At 47.5% G+C, this 23,032-nt stretch overlaps 1 protein-coding gene and 1 non-coding gene across 3 annotated transcripts in view; both read right to left on the bottom strand.

Moving 5' to 3' along the window:
* Positions 1–7,305: 7,305 nt before the first annotated feature.
* The window catches only part of LOC135904832 (ornithine decarboxylase-like), a 59,320-nt gene continuing 43,593 nt past the window's right edge, over positions 7,306–23,032 (bottom strand). For both annotated transcript variants that reach the window (XM_065435824.1, XM_070533276.1), the window contains 4 exons: positions 20,745–20,910; positions 18,181–18,334; positions 13,774–13,877; positions 7,306–7,958 (listed from right to left, as the gene is read on the bottom strand). In XM_065435824.1, the coding sequence (XP_065291896.1) occupies positions 7,656–7,958; positions 13,774–13,877; positions 18,181–18,334; positions 20,745–20,910 (727 nt within the window). In that variant the 3' untranslated portion in view covers positions 7,306–7,655. The remainder of the gene's footprint in view (positions 7,959–13,773; positions 13,878–18,180; positions 18,335–20,744; positions 20,911–23,032) is intronic.
* Positions 11,605–11,679, bottom strand: TRNAS-UGA (transfer RNA serine (anticodon UGA)). Its single transcript has one exon. It is a non-coding gene; the product is annotated as a tRNA-Ser (tRNA).

Raw genomic sequence — 23,032 nt, 5'->3', positions numbered from 1 at the left:
GAATACTGATGAGGTATTTCCCCTAAGAAGTCACAATGCTCTTCAGGACTACGATAATTTACTTAAAACGAAAGGAAGCAAGATACAAGAGGGGTTTCATAACATTCATTCTAGGTATAAGCACCATGCACGGCCGACGTTCTAGAAAAACACATTGACTCACTTTTAATTTAGTGACTAAAATACATTATATCTATATAAAAAAAGAAAAGAAAAACAACTTGGATGGTTCAGTAACAGTTAGAATTATCCCGAGGCTCCATGGCAACCACTTTAGATTGCCACGAAACGATTGCCACGAAGCGATGCTGATGGGAGGCGTGCCTCAAATAATTCTGTGCAATTTGAGTTTTGAAAACATGTGGAACGCACTATGAGTGATATACAGGGCCTTTCTTGAATGACTGCCTCTAAGTATTTAAAGTAGGGCATTCCAGGCACAAAGACATTTTTTGCTTTCCAAGATTTACAGATGCGCCAGGCAAAAGTATATTTTAGTAGTGTAACTAAGATGGGGGGGGGGGGGCAAATTACCTTTTCGTTAGAAATGTTAGTTGCCAATGCCAGTTGGACGTTTGTAGCTAATGAAGAGCTCCTAACGACTCACCATTTGAAGGTAATAAATGGGCCTTGTAGCTTGTTAGCACGAAGGGTTCCGCCCCATTTCCGCTCGCAACCTAAACCGGGCGGGTCAGGACACGCGTAACCCCGCCTTAAAGTTGCGTACGTGAGGAAAGCCCAAGGAGGTTGAAGAAAGACTGCTGGAGCGGAAGCTCCCGCGGATTTTTACCGGGAAAAGGTGAAGCCAACGCTTGCACCTCGTTCACCTGAAATAGAGCCTTGTCTGGTGATCTCCGCTTACAGATTAAGTGATTTGGCTCCGTTATTGTAACGCTAGGCTAATTAGAAAATAAAAGCTGGTTGTTCACCCGCCGTGGTTGCTCAGTGGCTATGGTGTTGGGCTGCTGAGCACGAGGTCGCGGGATCGAATCCCGCCCACGGCGGCCGCATTTCTATGGCGGAGAAATGCGAAAACACCCGTGTACTTAGATTTAGGTGTACGTTAAAGATCCCCAGGTGGTCGAAATTTCCGGAGTCCTCCACTACGGCGTGACTCATAATCAGAAAGTGGTTTTGGCACGTAAAACCCCATAATTTTTTTTAAGAGCTGGTTGTTCCCAACGAAAATAATAACGTCTTCCGAATATCAATGACGTTCTTTTGAATACAATATGCCAGGGTATTCACATTTCACACTAAAACCAGTAATACAGAGATACGCGAAGATAAGCATGTGTCTTGTAAAATAAGCTACGATTAACCATGGAGGTTAACTCGTGGGAAGTGCGAGAAAGGCGCTTTTGCACAATTTTTTATCCTTTACTTATACTTTTATCGTGCCCCTCCTGTGGGGATTCACCTTCGGGACATCGTTCCCACTCCAGCAGTTTTTCTTCAACCTCCTCGGGGAAAGCAACGCCAAGAAACGCCGCCCGTGTTGTCTTTATGTGTCTTCCTTTCGTGTGTGTTTTAACTTGCGGCAAAGAACATGTCTTTTAGCAAGCACCAACTAGGCCAACAAGCAGTTCTGTTGCAACAGGAAAACCTTGCGGCGACTAGCTGTCGTTGGCTGAAAGCTAAGCCCTGCGGCCCTCGCTATGCACAGCCACGAGAATCTGCTATCAACCAGCGCCAGTGATTGTTCGTTGCTTTTCATTCGCGCGACAAGCAGGAGCCAAGCGCAGGTCCGAGATGGCCCCGAGTGAATGTGCTTGGCGCTCCGGCCGGCGCGCCATGGGATGGCACACGACGTCACATGGCATGGGCGGTCGCGAGTTCGCGCGAATATGGGGCGCAACTATTCGTGCCAACATGCTTTCAAGAAGGGCATTTCATTCTTTTTGAATGCTCATCTATTATGAGCTCGGAATTACAACTACAAACTTCCAATTGACGTTGGCAGCCGGACAGTGATAATTGAAAGTTATTTGTAAATCTTAGTTAACTAGTCTACCAAATAGCCTGTCAGGAATATTTCTTTTGACCGCTCTTACTGAAAATATTGTCCAGCAAAAAAAAAAAATCTAATTGCGTCTCGAATGCTCTGTTCCTGATAATGAGAGACAATCGTCGATCAAACCCTGATGTGAGCGCGATAACCTTCGCCGCAGGAGACGCCCATCGCTGACGTGCCTGTACCGAAGACGCGAGAGCCGTTATGAGCCTCTGCCGCCATGGTCCGGCAGCTGCCGCTGAAGCATATGCTCTAAACGCGGCTCGAGCCATGACCGACGGTACCGACAGCTTGAGTTAATCAGCACGCACAGCTGCTACACCCACTGCTGCCGCTCTGGCGTCGTCATATGCTTCTTACGGCCCCATCTGACATGTATCAGAGCAGCTGGAGGTCTTCTCGGGCCAGATAATGAGAGGGACGAGCTCGGAGAACTGGATCTCTTATTTCTCGAAGCACCTGCGTCGTTTCCCACGCGTAACGGCGTGACGTGTGCTTCCAATGGGATTTGCCGCTTGACCTGGCTACAGCAAAGTGAAGCCGCGATAATGTAGCAGTTATATTTCGATTCTATTTTCCATGCATCGTCAGTGGGCCTAGCTGCACTCCTCCAAAGTTGCCACCAGGATCACCCGGTCGTTAGCTGCGGATGATAATGGAACAGACTGGAAAATCGAGCGAAAGGAACCTTTACATTACACGCAGGCCCAATATTAGCTGATCTACGGGCTGACTCCGGGGATGGGCCAGATATGTTGAAATTTTATTTTGAATAGAAACTACCCGATACACATTACTGTTGCTATTCTTAGATATGTCAGCACATTTGTCCAAAGCTCGTTCCAGTGCAGCTGTAGTTTCGGTGCCCCTGGAAGCTACCATTGACAATTGGCTTGTAAATTGAAGTGCTGCTGATTGTCACACTACGTCGTTCTGTGTTCTACGAATAAGACGAAGCAAGTTTTTTCGATGGCTTAAGGCACGCACGTCACAGAGAAACATGGTACGTTCCTAACGCGCGCACTAACTGCGGTCAACAAACGTTACGCCACGCACTGCCATCTTTGTTAAACTCATTAGAAACTCAACAGACAGCTATCTCTCCTTTTGTTGGGCTCATTGTGGATTCCTTTCTTTTGTTTTGCTCTGGTATACACTGACGCCATGAAGGCTTAACCAATTTTCTCTGCTTGTAGATAACTTATTATATATAGATGTGAATTTCAAGGCTTTATTATTTGTATCATTTTATGCTGTTCGCTTTCTGGAATATAATTTCTTGCAGCATTCTATTGTTAATTTTTTACCCGTATGCATTTCTGTTATACAATGTTCACTAATGTTCACTTTTTTTTCTCGTTTATCCATTATTGTATGTTTGTGTTCTCTTTATTGTGCACGTTGCCATTTCTGTAGGGGGTACAGACCCCGTCAAGCCGAATTCATTTGGCTTCTTGTCTGTACTCCTGTCATCTGTACATGTATAGATGCAAATAAACTTGAATTGAATTGCGGCCCGTTATTTCTTATAGCATTGCGCTTCTCTGATTTCGGAACCAGTCTGAACTCACCGCAGGGGCAGGCCTCCCAATCATAACTATTTGTACTGTCTGACCTCTGAGAAAAAGTGCAGACGTCGGTGTTTAGTTTTATTCTTCCTTAACAGTGCTGCGAGCGAGTGCCATTCACTACTGCAGAGCGTGAAGTGCACTGCAGTCGGCTTGCTCGAACGGCCGGTGTGCTCCGGCGAAAACTGACGCACCGCAAGACCGTAAATGAAGTTGACATGGCAATGAACAGATTGTAACATTAAGCTATGGGTATGCGTAGCCGAACGCAGGCGCTTGCCGGCAAAACTACATGCGCACTTAGGTGAACGCGCACTAACTTTCATCCCACTTGAACGGCCAGGCGTTAGTGCATGTAACATCCTTATGTGTTCAAGGTTGCGCAGGGGACTCTAGGGCGCGCAGCCTTCGGCTTCAGTCACTATAAATCACTATGAATCTCTAAAATTCACCTTCGTTATGTGTGTTGTGTGCGTGTGTCTTGTTTGCTTACTTCCTTATAACATTTTTGTATATTAATCTGACACTACAATGTTATGAAAAAAGAAAAAGAAAACCGACAACGAAAGTTCTTAACATTTACAATATCATAAATAAATTATATCATAAAATAAATGAGATGCTGGCTACTCTTTGTCGCACTGGCAATGTAGATATGGGTCAAAACGCTCCCACACGTGGATAAGAGTTACAGAGTCCTCACAAGATAAAGAACAAGAAAAAAAAAACTAATAAAAAAGGCACACCATGCCCTTCGTATATATATATATATCACAAGAAGACAACAAACAAAGGGAATTTATATTTTACTACTGGAACTAACCCTAGTGGTGTTAGCCAGCGCCACCACTCACAAACCTTGGCGGCCGATGTGGAACGTCCTTTCTGGCGCAGGCGTCACGAGTACGTGGTCTATTTGGGTGTCGGCAACTGGTCAACAGACCCACACATGTTACTTGAAGGCATCATTATTGCCGGATTCGAGAATCTCGTAATGAACGAGAAGAAACGGTACCGACTGACCCGATTTTTATTAATCATATCATAAACGCCAACAAAAAAGACACAAACGACAACATAGGGGTAATCACTTGTACGTACTAATTGAATTAAAGAAATTATAAAGTAATGTCAATTGGTAAGAGCATCGCACGCGTAGTGCGAAGACGTGGGTTCGTATCCCACCTGCGGTCAGTAGTTTTTTCGTCCACTTTCGTTTCCATTAATTTATCGTTTCTTGAATTGAATTAGTAAGCACAAGCAATTTCCCCTATGTTGTCCTTGGTGTCATCGTTTATTGGCTTCTGATGATATGATTAATGAAAAAGCGTGACCCTCGGTTAACCTCCTTTCTTCTCGTTTATATATATATATATATACAGGGTGTTCCAGCTAATTCTAGCCAGAGCTTAAAAATATGCAAATCCCACGACGTAGCTGGACAGAACAAAGGCAATGTTTGCTGCCGCTCGGAGATACTCAGATTATATTTGTATTCTACCTAATTACGCAATTAGTCCTAATCGAATAATAAACATTTCCAATCTTATAATTAGATGAAAAGTGTCAATGAGAAAATTGTAGAACGACATGAAAAACTCCGGATACAGCTTTCAGTTTCCCAATACGTGCTGCATAAAAATGTTTTTCCGATCGTGAAAGAAGCCCGCGAGTACAGGCAAAGTGCCTCGAAGGGCCCGTCGTGCGGCAATTTGCGTGCAACGATGTAGAAGGGATTCAGAAACGACCAATCCAATTTTACAGCGAAGCTGTCTATGGCTAGGATGGCGGGATTTTTTCGTGGTGCAACGTCGACAAAAAACTGCCGTCATCAATGTCTCATACCTCGAAATGCAATGGCTCATACCCTCGTAAGGCAGAGGCTACACGCACTGTGAAGCGAACAGTGCATACATTCCTTGGAATCACGCATACAATATACAGAGCGGCATACATTTCAGTAAAGAACAAGTTCAGAACAAGCATCCGAACTACACAATTGATCATAAGGCACTCCTGCGCCTGCATACATTGCGAAGCACGTAGCGCTCCCCTCATACGCTTCCTGGTAAAGATTACTGTTGCGCAAGCTGCCGCGGCGACGGCAGCTTGTCTATATCATTGGAGCACGGAGTGACGTCCTACACTTTCGTACGTAAAAGGAGAACCCGCCTAGCATCTGATTTGTGTTGTGACAGTGCTGTGGGGAGGCCCCGTATAGTGAGGACTCCTGAAGAGGAGCGTGCATACTATAGGCGAGGCGAATTTCTCTTCTCTCCGGTCCACTCTTTCTATAGCTACACGAAGTAGCGGTTCAAGTCAAGTCTCAAGCCGTAGAAACGCCTTAGGCTGATAATTAGGTAAAGTGCATGGGAATGTCGCCACGTGAATAATTTCAACGTGCGTCGCAATGGGTGCTCGCTCTAGCTGTCGTTTACAGCTTCGCTCTCAACCACCTTCACAGCGTGGATTGGAGACCATTTTTTGGGGGGGGGGAGGGGGAAGGGCAACGTAGTACATGCTGCGTGTTTTTTTTTTCGACGTTTAGAGAAAGCCCGCGACATATGAAATAAAACCACGTGACTGCGCTCATGCACTATCGTACTGCAGCGCCCTCAATTTCGTGCGAAAGAACCGTTCGCGCGAACCATGGCGAAGTGAGCGGCCGCGGCTCTGGGTATTGGCTTCACAGTGCGTCATCGTCTGAGGGCGGCACTCGGAAAGGAAAGCGCCGTCGTCCCTGATAAGCAATAGGTTATAAGCACGGTTGAGAGCGCTGCAATACGGCAGCGCATAAGCGCAGTCACTTGGTTTTATTTCATATTTCGCGGGATTTCTTTAAACGCCAAAAAAAAAAAAGAAATCACCACCCAGCGTGCACGTTTGCGCAAAAAATTGGATCGGTAGTTTTTTAACCCCCTCTACAATGTAACGAGAGCCACTTGACCCTACCAGGAATATTAAACATTTTGAATAATTCATGAAGTCTAATTAAGCGGAGTATAAGAAATATTTTGAAGATCGCCACATGACAGCAAATGATATCTCGTTCATTTCAGCCAGCTGATGTTAACCCCTTTTTTGAAATCCTTCGTTCAAGTTACGTGAGAAACCCTGTATATATACCAGGCGCTTTCTTAAGCTGCACTAAATAATTAAACATCGCCTCTGGCAGATGGCACAATTCTAACCTTTGAACTAAGTCACTCGATGAGGCCGACATTCCTTTCACGTAAAATCAAAATGCGTGATCGGCGAACTAAAGATGATTCACTAATTAACTTTATGTTAAATAATTTACGGCACATATTACAAATTATAGCCAGCGAGTTCGCAAGGAATATCCACTTGGAAGAAATTCTGAAGGTGACACCAGTTTCAAGATATTTCTTTTTAAAATGTGCGACGAAATGCACTGGCGTTCCCCTTACTTTCGTGCTTCAGTGTGTAACAACTGCACATTTTCACTGCAAGCTTGACGGCGCAAGTCTGGAAACCGGTACATACCATCCTTAAAATGTTTTTTAAGTTGATTTGCCTTGCGAATTCACTAGGTGCAATTCGTAAATTCCAATGTGTGCTGCAGATTAATTAGGAAGGAGCTTAATTATTGAAATTTTAATGAGTTAATTACGCATTTCGTTACTCGTGGAAGTAATTTCCACCTGTGAATAGGCTTTATGGAGCATGTGTTGAGAAACGAATACAGATACGGGAAAAATATGCAGTGACTTAATATAATAAAGATTGAACCGTGCTCTAAATAGGCTGTATGCTTTCGAGCCGAAGCAAGGTGCTTTTACAGCATGCTATAGGGCCCAACACCGAGGTTCCCTTTGAGCATGATGACGTGCGTAGGTGCACATGTAGGGACAGCTTGCTGTTGCCGTTGCCTCTGCTTGAGACACATGTGACGAAACAAAGCACGGTGTTCATTGCACTCGTTGTGGTTCTTTGCTCCATTTTGTTTCTTGAAGATTAGCTAGAACAGTACTTGCGATCATCAGCCTTGGGTTGAGCCTTGCAGCGCAAGGCAGTGACTAGTCCAAGTATGCGCGTGGCGAGCCGGATGCTTAGAGCGGACGCGGCTCGAGCGCTCGTTCAAGATGTCCGTAGCCACTTCGCACTCGCGTCGAAACGACTGCGAGCTCCACGAACGGAAAGCAGGCAGTCGAGGCGATATAGTGGACACGCGGGAAGCCGAAGCCGTTGAAACCCGATGCTTGGACAAGCGTGTAGGCGCCCATGTTGTCAAACACAAGCCACTCTCCATCGGAGACGGCAAAGAAGTGCGAGCGGCACACAATCATGTCCCAGGGGTGGCACGTGGCGCCCCAGATTGTTGTCAGGATGTCCCGAGGTCGGTTGACCGGAGCCTAGGTATCAGCAGGAAAGCAGAAAAAAAAAAAGAATTGGATCAGACTACAGTTTCAGCAACACGAGCGAGCACGCACGCTCAAAATGCAAGAGTGTGAGGTGTCAAATTTCTTTTTACTTCGAACAGGCTGACCAAACACAACTGAAGATTATGCGAATAGGAACGGGCTGAAAAGTAAATTTCGCTGAAAAGTAAATTTCAAGCTAGTATTGCCTCACTCGTGTCGGCGTCAGTGTTGCCTTACGAAAACAAATTTGCTGGTCAGGATGCGGATTCGAACCAACGAACGCCGCGTTGCGATACCACCACGCTAGCCGATTCAGCCACGGTAAGTTTTTTTTTCTTTATTACCGGCTTGGCAAGTACATACAAATATTGTCAAATAAAACCGAATGTTAAAGCGTCTAGTCGTTACTAAGACTGACGTGTCATGTTAAAATGGCTTCATCGAAGCCAAACTGTCCAACACTGAAAGCCAATTTGGCGGATCACTTAGCAGTTTCAACACTTCGCTTGTATAATTAACATTCTCGGTAAAGTAATACATTGCTGGCCTTGCATCAACATCAGCATTGCGTACAGCCATACGAGTTCGCCACACACTTTGCATACACAATAGCATCAACATGTCCACCGGCACACCGTCAGGTTCAGCACATGGCAAAAACCTTATTCCGAACGCAGTGATAGGAAGCTCCTTTTTTAATGTTCTTTGCAGGATGTCTCAAAGAAAGCGGGCATCGTGGCAGTCAAGAAAAATATGTTCGACAGTTTCATCGTTCATCACGCACGCCCTTTAAAGCGGGGCTTTTTATGGACGACCGCACGCCAAGTTTCATCCTAGACGCCAGCGCTCGTTTCTCCCCTGGCGGAACGATTTCATCTCCAACGGGTGTAGGTTTCCGCGGCCGCTTCCCTTAAGCCTGTTTCACACGCACGCGATTGAGCGAACGGAGCGAACAGCGGCGCGGCGCTGCGAAGCTTTTCGCGAGCTTTCGTTTCACATGCATTGCCGCCATGATTGCCGCCGCGCGTTTTCTGCCGCTGCGAATGGCAATGTTGCTTGCAAAAAACACGGGACTTTCAGCCAGTTTCGGTAGTTTGCGACTACCAACATAAGCATTGCTTTGTCCCTGCCTCTCAAATTTTTATTTTATGAATACATATCCTGCGCTTAGCAATTAACAATTCGTTGAAAAGCTCTATGGGCATGTTGTTCGTACCCCGTGTAGCAAGTAAATAAACATCGTCCTATACGCAGGCTTTCCCGCACTAGTACTCCACTGGTCCCGTGTCGAGGCGGGCCGTTCGGAAGCGATGCTGCCGCTCTGCCGCTGCGATGAAATTCCAACTTGTCCGAACCTCGCCGCCCCCGCCGCTAGTGCCGCCGCCGCCGCCGCTCGAAACAGATTTCTGCGGCGCGGCGGCGGGATTCGCGAGCATTTTCGCTTGCATGTGAAACAGGCTTTAGCGGTCGCGCCCGCGTTCAGTTCGCGCTGCGCGCGAAATGTCTCTTGTTTGCGACGGCGCCTCTTCGGATGACCGGAAATGATGATTGTGTTGTTAACTCTCAGGACAGCAATGTAAACACGAAAGGGTTGATGCCACCAGTGAAATTCTGCCGATTCACAAGAAAATGGTACGAAAAAAGCAGACGACAGACATGGATTACTGCGGCGCGCCGAGCGAAGTAAACAACTGGCAAACGAAGCGAGCTCGTTCATTGATCCCTCCTGATTGTATGACGGCTTTTATATGTATATGTAACCCATATGAATTTAATAATTACTCGGTACATAATCCTTTTATTCATATAAAAACTTTAAGTTGTTCGACGAGCGCTTGTCCTGTCTTCTTTCTCGTGTTTCGTTTGTGTGTGCGCTGCCCAAGAATGGAAATCACTTCTGTTGTATGCGCTAGCAATGGCCGAAGTTCATGCGTGCCGAGAAATTGAATATGTGCACGATGCATTCAACATGACCAGAGTTCATTCCCGCTTCACCGCTGCACCGATAGATCGAGTTAATTATTGGACGATACACGCCCTCGTCTTGGTCGCGCCGGCATTGCTGAAGCAGAAATTATTACTAATACTTTCAACTTCCGTCTCTTGAGCACTCTTAAAAAATGGCCAAGCTGTTTACATTGCTGCCTCTATTCCATATTGTAGGGGACGTACTAGTTAAAGTTGTGTGCGCATGTCGTATTTGTGCTATGCAGTGATATATCTTGTTTATTTCCGCACAGTGTCGATGGAAGTCCGTTGTCGCCATCAGAGACAACACGGATTTGTAGCAAACATATTGTGAGAAACTGCAAAAATGACTTTAGCTCGTATGTGCCGTATGTATGTGCCGCATCGCATGTGCTGACGATTTTTCCGGCGGCACATACGATGTCGTTTCCGATTACCTGCTCAGCGTCACTGTATACATGGTTAAGCAGACGCTGCCCTTTCGCCGCATTGCAGCCATAAAAATAATCGTCAAGCGTACCGATCTTCTTAAAGGCAAATAGAAGCGTGTACAGTCTGTTTCACACTTAGGAGAAAACTCGGGAACGTATTGCATCGCGATGCGGTAAGCAATGGAGTCGTGCGGCGGCAGCAGCTCGAGCAGGCGCAGACGCTCGAGGGGCGGGGTGGAGTCGTGATCTGCGTGGTCTGCAACGGCGGCGCGCGCTGGCCGCATTGTCGGGAAGCGTGCTACTGTCAGGGGGCAGTGCACCGATTTCATGGGTACTGCGGGAACTGAGCTGATATTCTTTACTAAACGTTGTGCGTCGCCATACTCTGAGCCTTCATTGGCGATAATGGAGTTCCACAAACTTCTTTTGACAGCACGCTTCGTTTGTTCTTTCGAAAGGCGGGGTACTGAGCGCGTGCACGTACATTTCTTCACTGTGTGTGCTACCGTAATAAGCAGCGACAAGACGCACCAAGATGTGCGCGCAACGTGCTCAGTCTTTGTTTGACTCGAAATGAAATGTCCACGCGCACACACGTAGGAACACACCGCGCGCGGCACGACACGTGCCCAAACACGCGCAGTGCAGGAGGCAATCAAGGCGGTGCGAACGAGAGGTGGGAGAGAAGTACCACCCGCTTATAGAATTTTGCTTCGCATGCGGCGCTCTCAACGCCGGCGCAGCAGCGCCGCTCTCGGTGCCGTTCTTGTCCATTGAGAAGTAGACGCAGAGCATTACAGGCGTCCCGAGGAGGGAAAGGGTGTGATCGCGCGTTCGCTCGCCTTGCGCCCGCCGTTTCCCGCCAGTTCATGCCCGGCAGTCAGATGGGGCGGCATGGGGAGGCCGCGCTTGGTTCGTTCTGCCGAAGAGCACGCGGCGTTGAAGAAGCGGCAGCGGGCCGCGTCGTGCGTTCGGCCGAAGAACAGGCGGCGTTTCATGAACGCCGCCGGGAACTCGCTCGAGAAAGGGCTCGTCGTCGACGTGCCGACCCCGTCATGAGGGAGCGCGAAGCCGAGGCATTACGACAATGAAGAGCCGCGGATCCCGAGCTTCGCTTGCAACCCTCTCCAGAGTAATTAATTAAGGGAAAGTGAGACATCCACCTAATCGTAGCAATTGCTACGAAGGAAAGCCATACAGGTTCCTCGAAAGAAAAGCCTCGCAGCTGAAGAAAAAATCGTCCTGGTCCGGGACTCGAACCCGGGACCACCGCCTTTCAGGGGCAGCCGCTCTACCATCTGAGCTAACCAGGCGGCTAGCAGATCGCAGAGAGAAGTCGAATTTGTCAACAACTTGAAGCAAAGGCAAGGGTTTGACGCAATAGTTCTGCGGAAACCCGTAAGGTGAAGAGAAGTAATGAATTAAGGGAAATGAGACGTCCACCTAATCGTAGAAATTGCTACAAAGGAAAGCCATACGGGTTCCTCGAAAGAAAAGCCTCACACCTTCAAAGTAGTGGAAGGGCGGTCAATTTTTTTAACCATGATGAATGTGGCGCATGTGCACTCGACCAACACGTACTTGCACCACTTGGCGCTCTTGTATTTCTAGACGCTAACTTGCGGGGGCACCTTTTTTAACTCGCTGCCTCTTGAGGCTCTCAATTTCATGCGCCCGCTCTATGATCTATGACTTTGCTGGAGCAGCCATGCATTAGTATGCTGAGCATTTAGCCTCGTGCTAGACACTCTTGTCGGTATGCCGCGTCCGGGAAAATTCGTTTTGCGTCCCTACAGTGAGTGAGTGTAACGGTCGCGCTCGCAGCGTGTTCAGTGTGCTGCTTTGCCACTGTGGGTCTCAGAAATCATGCGTACAATTCTTCGCCGTGTACTTCGAGCTTAAGTGACAATCTACGGGACACGCTGCCACCGCGTTGCCTCGTGACGTTGAGATGAACATTGAATCTGATATTGGCTGTGGGCAGTGTTGTGGCCGGCGGGCCAACAGATCGGGGAAGATGCTGCACCTGCGACATGCAGTCGTCAAGCCTCCATTGGTCACACCTGTCAGCAGCCCACATTGATCTGTCTACACCGGGGATCGGAGTCAGCGTGCGTTCCTCCCACTTTCCTTCTTGATGCCCAGGTAGTGGCGTGCGTTTCCGACCGGGCGCACCGACTTTCCTTCTTCACGCCCGGGGAGGGGAGTGCGTTTCCAACCGGGTGCATCGAAAGGGGCAACCAGCTCACCGACGCCAGCATTGGTCTCCTGACGCCATCTGTCTCCTGACGCTGGATTGGTGGAAACCAGGAACAATGACGACGCAGGCACAAAAAGCGGATCCGGATGGCTGAGACGGGACGCTCGGAAACAGTGTGTGACTCGGACATGCTAAGACGCTACCGTAGTGTGTTCCGATAGTTGAAGCTGTTTTGTAATCTCAATCATGTAACCTTTTTGAATATATTTCCTTTTTTCTTCATTTTCTTAAAACGTTGCTCGGAACCCTTTCTCCCGGCACCTGGCGCGGCACCATCAATGGAAACTTCATTGGCCGCATGGACCCCGACATCGCAACACAGACACAAACGACCCCGGGGGTTGTCAGGACAACCATTGCATTGTTTGCTGGCAATTAGCCCGTACGGGCGCTGTGTTCCGGATGTGACTGACCTAACGGTCGCATTAACCTATGGTCGAGCGCCAACAGAGGAAGAGTGGGCTACACGACGGAAGTCTAGTCACCGTAGAACAAACATGTCGCAGAGTGAGTAGCGCGAATCGCTTCTGCCTGAGGTTTGGCGGCATGAGTCTCGCCATATCATAGGTTTACAGTTGGACCGGCACAATAACATAAAGTTTGAAGAACTACATACTTTCTTTTGACAGATCCTTACAACGCAACTAAACAAATTTGCTCGACTGATTTGAACTATGCCTCTGTAGCCGCTGTAAACCAACGGCTTGCCAGTTGCATGTGAGCGAGAACTGTTAACGTTTATTGACACTTTTAAGGGGAACGACGTGAGTTAATTGTTGTGTTATGTGCGCTGTGAAGAGTTCAAAATAATGGATACAGCACTATTATATGACCGACGCTCGTTTTTTTTTTTTGCCGTTAGGGGCAAGCTGTTAACAAGGTTCGTGACATTCTACATGGTGACGTCATATAGCATTTCTGTACCATCCGCTTCTATTTTATTGTGCCGCTACTCAATTCATTTCCGTCGTGTTGCCAATAACATTCAGAGTTTCTTTATGGAAGCTCCTGCGAATGATATGCTTCCAAGTGAACTTTAGAAACTGGAGAGTGATCTCGCATATGCTTTACGTTCCTGGCGTAAGGAAGTAGAAATGACACTTTCAAATCTCGATTTCAGATGCTATACGATGACGCACGCATTTACCTCCAGAGGGCTTATATGGATGTCCATGAGCTCGAATAGGTCTCGGTTGATGGTGTTGCACTTGCTTTCATTGATGTATACGTTGTGGTGCTCGCAGAATTTCCCTGAAATAAATGGTGTAGCGATCACCATACCTGCTCACGGGCACTTATAGAGACATATCGAGATATTTCGGACACAGCACCATGGTAAACAAATGATAGAGGGACACTTGTACTGATAGATCTGTATCAGATAAGCAAAGGCACGCATGGGAAGAGTATTTTGCGACTGTTAAAACGATGAAAGGAGGAGGAAAAGTATGTGAGCTACATGGCGGATGGATAACGTCCTAAGAATTGCCGGCAATTACTTCTCCTCAGTGCCACATTTCAAATAATTTGGGTGCTGAGAATTGAAGGAATCAAGAAGCTAAATAAGTCCTTTCCAGGGGCGCAACACTAGACAGACATGTGAGAACAACTGGAATAAATGTGCTAGAAAGAGAAGAGACTGACAGCTTTCGTGCCATCCAGTGCACCTCAGCACAACCATATCAAGTTACGTTGGCCCGTCAGCTTCAGGATGAAACGAGACACTTTCCTCTCTTAACGGTATACGGTGCTGTCTATAATAGCGTATTCAAATGGCAGTGAGCCCCATCAGACATCCAAACAAGTAATATGCCTGATGTAACGCGTGTAATGGTGGCACGAGGAACGTTGTAATTTGCACCGCATGTCGGTGTTTGCACTGTAACTGTTCGGATGTGATTAGCAAGGCTATTTCAATTCTGTCAGCTCCCCCACAGTGTTCGTATGGCGCAGATCAGAACGAGTGAAAATGACTTATGACAACTTTTAATACGAACACATGGGAGTCTCGGCGAGCTTTCGACGCTGGTCCTAACGCCAATGCTTAGTGAGTAAGACTGGCAGCAGCGTCATTGTCCTCTGTGCCGATAAACTAGGGTAGCCACTGAAAATCAACATGAAAAAGAAGTTTTCAATATTGAAACACAATTGGAATTCAAATAGGTTATAGATATGGCTGTTGTGAAGAATAGAAGCGGAGTTGCCACTTCGCTTGCTTCTGACATATATGACGCTGCAGCAGTGAAACTCACAGGAACTTACAATTTCTTGTTTGCGCTCCCTCAATGCTTACTTGCGACTTCGACTACCGGTCAAACTTCACGAAGAAACCTTATTCAGTTGCTTACGGCCGGGCGTCGAATTCACAAACGGTTATTTTTTATTGTGATGGTTTACGATGCCGTGCGCCGCTATTGCGATTTTGAAGGGATTATAGGTAGAGAGAAAGATAGATAGTCTCTTCGATAAATCCTGGAAGGGTTTGCCTGGCGGTATGCCTAGCTCGATGATGGATGGGATGAACATCTATCTACTTTGTCCCTGCCCTTCCGACCAAACAGCTTCTCGAAGTTCTAGCCTATAAGTCAACTAGACGACCAACGATCCACGGGGCAAAAGTATTTCAGGAACTTGGCTTCATGAGCAATCGTTTGCGCGGAAAGTTATTAGAGCACTGCTGCGATTTTTAAAGGCCAGTGGAGTGTGCAACCGCTTTTTACTGCGTTGTTGTCGGCTGTGCGTGTGCGCAATCTTATTATTTTTTGTCTTCTCCCTTCCTATTGGATCTTTCTTCCTCTCTTTCCCTGCGCTGGGTAGCCAACCGGGCGCAATTTAGTTACCTTGCCTAGCTTTCATCCTGCTCCTGTTTCTCATCATCTTGCTCTCCCTGTTCTGGGAAAACACGGGAAATGCGGGAGATGGAAATTCAAGACGATGAGCAAAACAAGAACAAGATGAAAGCAGGAGCCAACGTTTCGACAAGTCCACTTGTCGAAACGTTGGCGCCTGCTTTCATCTAGTTCTCGTTTTGCTCATTTCGCTGTTATGGCGAGAATCAATTTTTAAATGTGGCAAACAGGTTCGGTGGCCAATTTAGTATTGCCACAGACATTACCATCTTCCATTCGATTACCACTTGTTCCTGCAATTTTTTTTTCGGTATAGACGACCGCACGCCAAGTTTCATCCTAGACGCCAGCGCTCGTTTCTCCCCTGGCGGAGCGATTTGATCTCCAGCGGGGGTTCCCGTCGCCGCTTCCCTTCACGGTCGCGCCCGCGTTCAGTTCGTGCTGCGCGCGAAACGTCTCTTGTTTGCGACGGCACCTCTTCGGATGATCGGAAATTATTATTGTGTTGGTAACTGTCACGACAGAAATGTAAACATGAAAGGGTTGATGCCACCAGTGAAATTCTGCCGATTCAGAAGAAAATGGTACGAAAGAAGCAGACGACAGACATGGATTACTGCGGTGCGCCGAGCGAAGTAAACATCTGGCAAACGAAGCGAGCTCGTTCATTGATCACTCCTGAGCGTATGACTGTTTCTATATGTAACCCACGTGAAATTAATAATTACTCGGTACATAATCCTTTTATTCATATCAAAACTTTAAGTTCAACGAGCGCTTGTCCTGTCTTCTTTCTCGTGTTTCGTTTGTGTGTGCGCTGCCCAAGAATGGAAACCACGTCTGTTGTATGCGCTAGCAGTGGCCGAAGTTCACGTGTGCCGAGAAATTGAATATGTGCATGATGCATTGAACAGACCGCAGTTCATTCCCGCTTCACCACTGCACCGATCGATCGGGTTACTGGACGATACACACCAGCGTCTTGGTCGCGCCGGCATTGCTGAAGCAGGAATGATTAATAATACTTTCAACTTCCGTCTCTTGAGTACTGTTAAAAAATGGCCAAGCTGTCTACATTGCTGCCTCTATTCCATATTGTAGGGGACGTACTAGTTAAAGTTGTGTGCGCATGTCGTACTTGTGCTATGCAACGATATATCTTGTTTATTTCCGCACAGTGTCGATAGAAGTCCGTTGTCGGTGCTACCGTAATGAGCAGTGACAAAACGCACCAAGATGTGCGCGCAACGTGCTCAGTCTTTGTTAGACTCGAAAGGAAAACAAAGCACTCAACAATGGGAGTCGAACACGGTGAAACAAACGGACACGATTAAATGAACGTTTTAGGTTCAGACAATGAGCTGGAAGTGATTTTTCTTGACAATCATTCGCTACACCAGACAGACCCTGCCCGCCGGTGGGGAATTGGACACGTCACGCTCGGAACATCAGTTAGTATCTCGTCATGTCCCCAGCGGCAGCGATGACAGCGCTCATCCTGGAAGGCAGTGAAGTGTAGAATGACTTGATCAGGGATGTGTTCATTCACAGCACGTCTCAGTCGCTGACGATGGTGGATCGAAGCCTATCCTCGGGCGACTGATAGAGGGGATGTTGCGCCAGCGATACTTTCAACGAGCCCCAGACATTTTAAATGATGTTGGCGCCCGGGGATTCAGGCGGCCGCTCCAAGAGAGTGACTGCGCGCTCTTCTAGCAGTTCTTGCACAGCACGAGCAGTGTGGATCGGCGTCCTATCGCGTTAGAATATATAGTCGCCTTCCAGAAACGGGCCGTCAAGAATGTATGGAATCAGTACGTCGTCTATGACTGCCCTGCAGCGATGAACTTACATTCGAGACGTATCAGCGGGCGTCGCGCAACGCTTAGCAAAGAATACCGGCTCATTTCACGCAGTAACGATGTGATCGGCGCCCTGCACCTGACAGTAGAACGTTTCCCGACAATGCGGCCAGCGCGCGCCGCCGTAGCAGACGACGCCGTTCAAGATCCCGCCCCTCGAGCATCTGCGCGAGCTGCTGACGCCGCCTGACTCAAGCGCTCGCCGCATCGCGATGCAATGCGCTTCGAGTTTTCCCCTAAATGTGAAACAGACTGTACACCGCCCTTCGATGGAAATGTCCACGCGCACAGACCTAGGCACACACCGCGCGCGGCACGAAACGTGCCCAAACACGCGCAGTGCAGGAGGAAATCAAGGCGGCGCGAACGAGAGATGGGAGAGGGGTACCACCCGCTAATAGAATTTTGCTTCGCATGCGGCGCTCTCAACGCCGGCGCAGCAGCGCCGCTCTCGGTGCCGTTCTTGTCTATATAGCAAGGCGCTCTGTGAAGTTTTTTGTTATGCATGCGTTTAACGAAAAGTATACTTACACGCACCTGCCCAGGAAAATTTATATTTTGTGAACTCCCGGGAACGTTAGTTTTGAACATGAACTTCAGAAGGGAGGTCATTGAATTTTTAGTAACTGTTGTTTGCACCGGTTTAGTCAATGTCACCATGATAAGAATGTGGGCTACCACCTACATATTTCAATTGCATGATATCATTTCGCTTAATCTAAAACATCGAATGTAATCTAGTCTAGTCGGGCTACCCAAGAACTTGTGAGGACGTCTGCTCTGCTGCCTCTTTATGCGAAATAATGCACGCAACTATTTGTAAAGAACACAGGATTTGTTTACCTTCGACGGTCATAAAGTTTTTTTTGATGCCAACAACTTTGGTGATGAGTGTGTATGCAGACATAACGAAGAACTGTCCCGGTTCGGCGATGATGTTTATGCAACTGGATGGCGGGAAGTTGGTATCAATGGCGTCTCTGATGACATGACACAGCTAAAAAGAAAAAAAAATTGCATATTGAGGAAAGACAGCCTAAAGATCTATAAGCAAAGTATAAAAAAAGTTTACATAGTTTGCGAACTTAAAGCAGTCCATCTTGTGCGACATCTATGATAAATGGATGATTGTCGATTAATTCCTTTTGAAACAAATCCCGGTTACGGGTGCCACCAAGCTCTCTATTGTTACCTTTCCCCCGAGTTCATTATCCTCCCTTAAAACGCCTGTTTTGTGTTAACAAGCCATCGAACCTGATTGAAATTTACTGCCCTCAAATCTATTTCGCATGTTCGCTGCTTATATGCGGCACTGATACTCCAGCCGCCTATTGCTATTCTTCACCGCGAGATTCATGAACCTTTCTTCTATTATCCTGACAGCCTAGGGGCTCGGACATAGTCACTACGTCCTCACTGACGTCTGGAAGTGTGCTGCGACATTCACAACAGAATAGGCTGTATACGGCGTCTGCGCTATTTTCGCACGCTACGCATGCACAGTCGTCATGGGCAAATCTTCTCCTTTAACAACGTGTTCTCGTAAATCCTGATCCGGCTTCGAGCAGCAGCTCAGTAATGTGGAAAGTTGGGCTAGTTGGTGATTAATCATCATCCTTGCTGGTGAAGCAGCGCGCTGACACGGACGCAGTGAAGACACACAAGAGACGCAGCGAGTGTCGTCTTCTCTTGTGTGTCTTAACTGTGTCCGTGTCAGTGCGCTGCTTCACCAGCACGGATGATGATTCGAACAGCAGCGCACTGCACTTTGGGTTATCGCCAAGCATTTCTCTTTCGATTTAATTATGCACCGTTTGATATATTTCCATCGCTGGCTTGTCTGTTGTGCCTTTCTGCTGTGCAGCCGATGTAGTGGCGCCACTGTCGCGCTTTCATTCAGACGCTCGCCTACATACAGCAGCCCTGTACATGGTGCAGCAACGTTTCTCCTTCTCTATCTCTCAGAAAGGGGTGGGTGATCAAAGCGAACCGGCTACCGGTTATGAGGCTGACGGACTCACCATTAACTACTCTGGAAACCCTATTCTCGCTTGTAACCTCAGTATATAGAGCCGCAGTGTAGTAGCGGCACGTAGCGCGCGAGTGTGTGCCGTGTGTGTGTTAGTCTCCATGGCGCTGTAAGCCAGGTTCACCAGCTAAGCCCTTTTTTACTCTTTTAGCCGTCGTGCATATATGTTGCTGAGTCCTCACACAGTCCAGGGCGATGCCATGCTACTCCGCTGACCAGCCGATGCTTGCAGCAAGCAGGCGCCATCCGGAAGAGGGTATCACTGCTTTTGTGCCTGAGCCTAACATAAATGAGGGCTCAACAGTTCTTTTGTGTGGAAGAAATTACCGCTTGTTATTTGCAAGTGATTTACTCGGGAAAAAGCTGCTTCTACGCATGCATAGTCGTCTTAGGCAAATTTTTTCCTCAAACACCGCGTTCTCACCGTGGTTTCGAACAGGAGTTATGCACACAGAACGGTCAGAACCGAACTAGTCTGTTTTGATTTCATTCTTTTCTGTTTTATACAGGATGTCCCAAATATCATGCACCAAGACTTAAAATACATGCAAATGCCACGCAGCCAGACAGAACCGAGGTAATGTTGTTTTTGTAATTTCTTTTTGCATCCTGCCTAACTACATTTGTCTTAACTAGCTAATCAACCTCTCAAATACTATAATTAGATTAAAAGTGTCAGTGAGAAATTGTAGAGCAACATGAGAAACTCCCGATACAGCTTTCTGTTGCTCAATACGTGCTACAGGAAAGTATCTTTGCGAGCGTGAAAGAAGCCCGCGAATACACGCAAGGTGCCTCGAGCGGCCAGTCGCGCGGCAATTTTGCGGCGTTTGTATATACGCGTAGCTCACTCTCCCACACCCTCAATAAGGGATAAGAACGAGAATAAGCCATTCCGTAATAAGCGAGCTAACGCAGTTAGCTACTTACTAATAGGCGCTTTTGCCGCCATGCGACGCAAGCTACATGACGAACGACGAAGGTAAAAAAATATAAAACATTTCTGAGCAACCGCCTCCAGCTTTAAATAAAACCAGCCTTAGAGGTGGCATACGCATTTTTTCTTGATGTACTGTGACCTGATATTAGACAACAAATGCAATAAGCTGAGAAAAAAAAATAGCGCGGGACCAGATAAGACATAACAGATAAGGCGGGATGTGCGCATTGAAACCATCTTCATGTTCGTTGTGCTCGCAGTCTTAACTTCTGCGCACTATTTATATTAACAGTATTGAACTAATGAACCAAGTACCACGTTATGATGGTGATCCCCATGGTGATCCTGATTTATTTTTGTGGTGTAACTTTTGCACATGTGCCACGTTTTAGCGCGACACAAATGGCAGCTCGGTGAAGACAAGGAGGAAGCATATACCTCGACGAAAGAATCTAGCTTTCGTGCGCCTCCAGGGAAGCCGCCGCCAATATCGAGCGTGTCCATTTTGAAGCCTAACTCGCGTCCAACGTCGAACACGGCTTTGGCGTCTTCGATAGTTCGCTGAAATACAGTCGGGTGCTTAAACGCTGCTCCGATGTGGAACCTGTGCGAGAAAAAGGGTGCAAGCAAGGGTTCGATTAGCTGGGGCAGCTGTATGAAGATGCAAATTGCCGTGGAATACAGTGCTTTAGTAAAAGAAAGGAATGTATCGAAAAAATAGCGGTGCACAGACGGTTTTTTACCGTCTTTATCTTGCTTGCAGATGGTGAATATCGCCTGTTTAATGTATGAGTAGTGTACGGCTAATTTAACGTAACAATTACGAAAGAACAACGAAAGGGCAATTTTAAGTTTGTGACGACGAAGAAAGAGACCTCTAGAATGAGCTAGTAAACGGCGCTCATATGACCATCCGTACCGTATACCGAGGATTGGATGCGGTGATTCATGTTCCATCACCAACATATGTACTGAAACACTTTAACCACCTGCCGTTCATACGTGTGGCTAAATTCAAGTTCTCCCTTTGTGGGCGTATGCACTGCATTTCCTCATTTCGTATCGGCGTTCCTCCACTTCGCGTTTCTATAGGTGAAATCTTCACCTCGCTCCTCGGATCTCATCGCCGCAACTCACGCTCATCCACTTCGCGTTTACGAGCCAGAATGCATAAACCACCCTTCGCTACTTATGCAAGACGTTCGTGCTCCGCTTGACGCCACTTCCGAGCATCTGTCTTCGCCCTCACTGCACACTTCGGCCCCATTTTGTTTGTGCTGGAGTCCGCGTCTACGGACAGTGCACCAGGCGGCCTCGGTTTCCACTATCTCCGGGACCGGTTTCGACTATAGAGACTTTTAGCGTGTCCGGTATTCGGGCAAGCGCGGGCGGTTTTCCGGTTTAGCGAGGGCGTCAAGGTCAGCGGCCAGATTGGTGGCGCCAGCTGGTGGCGCAAAGCTCAACCACACAAACGCAGAGCTAATTACTATATTCTGCTTAGCTGCTGGCGTAAATTTTCGACAGTGGCGTAATCGTGTTCACAATTACGCCGCTGCCAAAAATTCGCACGAGTGGCGAAGCAGGATATGGTGAGTTACTGCAGTTTTAGCTATGCGTTTGTCTGGTTGAGCTCTACAACACCAGGCGGCTTCACCGCTCACGTTTACGCCCCGACCATCCGGTAATCCACCCAAACCGCTCCCGTTTACCGGAATAGCGTACAAGCTAAAAGTCTCTTATGTTAGGGAGAACTCGCACTATTTCCTGGACCGGCCGATTGAGTGAGATAGCAGCTAGCAGCTGTAAAGCGGAAGGAGGGGTTGGGGGTCTAGAACTTAACAAAGAAAGCTTCGCTTTGAATACCAGCTGCTCCGAGTGCCCGCCCACAAAATCGGCGCCCCGCTCGTTGTTGAGAGGCGGTTGAGGGTCCGATTCCCAGTTCGATCATCGATCGTGACTTTCTCTCATTTGCTAACCCTCCTGAACTCAACTTGAACTTGCACTGGTCATGGGGAACGAAAAGCGATTCTTGATGGACAGTTCCCTAGGCCCACCCGAAGCAGAAGATGCGCAGTTTCAGCCTCCCCTCCTGGTCTTCGCAGGCGAGCCATTTTTGATAATATTTTTGGCACTGCAATACTTGGCAAAAGTGCGGATACAGCCTATGTAGCCTGTACAAGCGAAAAAAAATAGAACAAGAAAAGAAAGGTACCTGCCGCATTCTTCACCGATATGCGTTAGCAATGATGTTGATTACGCAAAAAGTTTCTGACAAACATGTTGGTCCTGCCTCCAGTGACATGGACGACTCCTCGTGTGACGCAATAATTGACAGCCAAGCAGCAGCTGCACACTGCCTTCGACGACGCCATCATTGTTTAAAGCATTTTGTGCATCGTATGTTCCTGTAGGCATTAGGTAAAATAAGGCGCATGTATCCAAGTTGCTTCAACGTTTTCGTGCATGTAATGTGTAGAGATAATAAATAAATTAATTATGGGGTTTTACGTGCCAAAACCACTTTCTGATTATGAGTCACGCCGTAGTGGGGGTTCTTTAACGTGCACCTAAATCTAAGTAGACGGGTGGTTTCGTATTTCACCCCCATCGAAATGCGGCCGCCGTAGCTGGGATTCGATCCCGCAACCTCGTCCTCAGCAGCCCAACACCATAGTCACTGAGCAACCACGGCGGGTTGTACAGACGACGACAAAGTGTGCGTAAAA

Source organism: Dermacentor albipictus, chromosome 1 (genome assembly GCF_038994185.2).
Source record: "Dermacentor albipictus isolate Rhodes 1998 colony chromosome 1, USDA_Dalb.pri_finalv2, whole genome shotgun sequence".
In the NCBI taxonomy this organism is placed as follows: domain Eukaryota; kingdom Metazoa; phylum Arthropoda; class Arachnida; order Ixodida; family Ixodidae; genus Dermacentor; species Dermacentor albipictus.
Note: the sequence above shows the minus strand (reverse complement) of the source record. Positions and strands in the feature narration are given on the sequence as shown.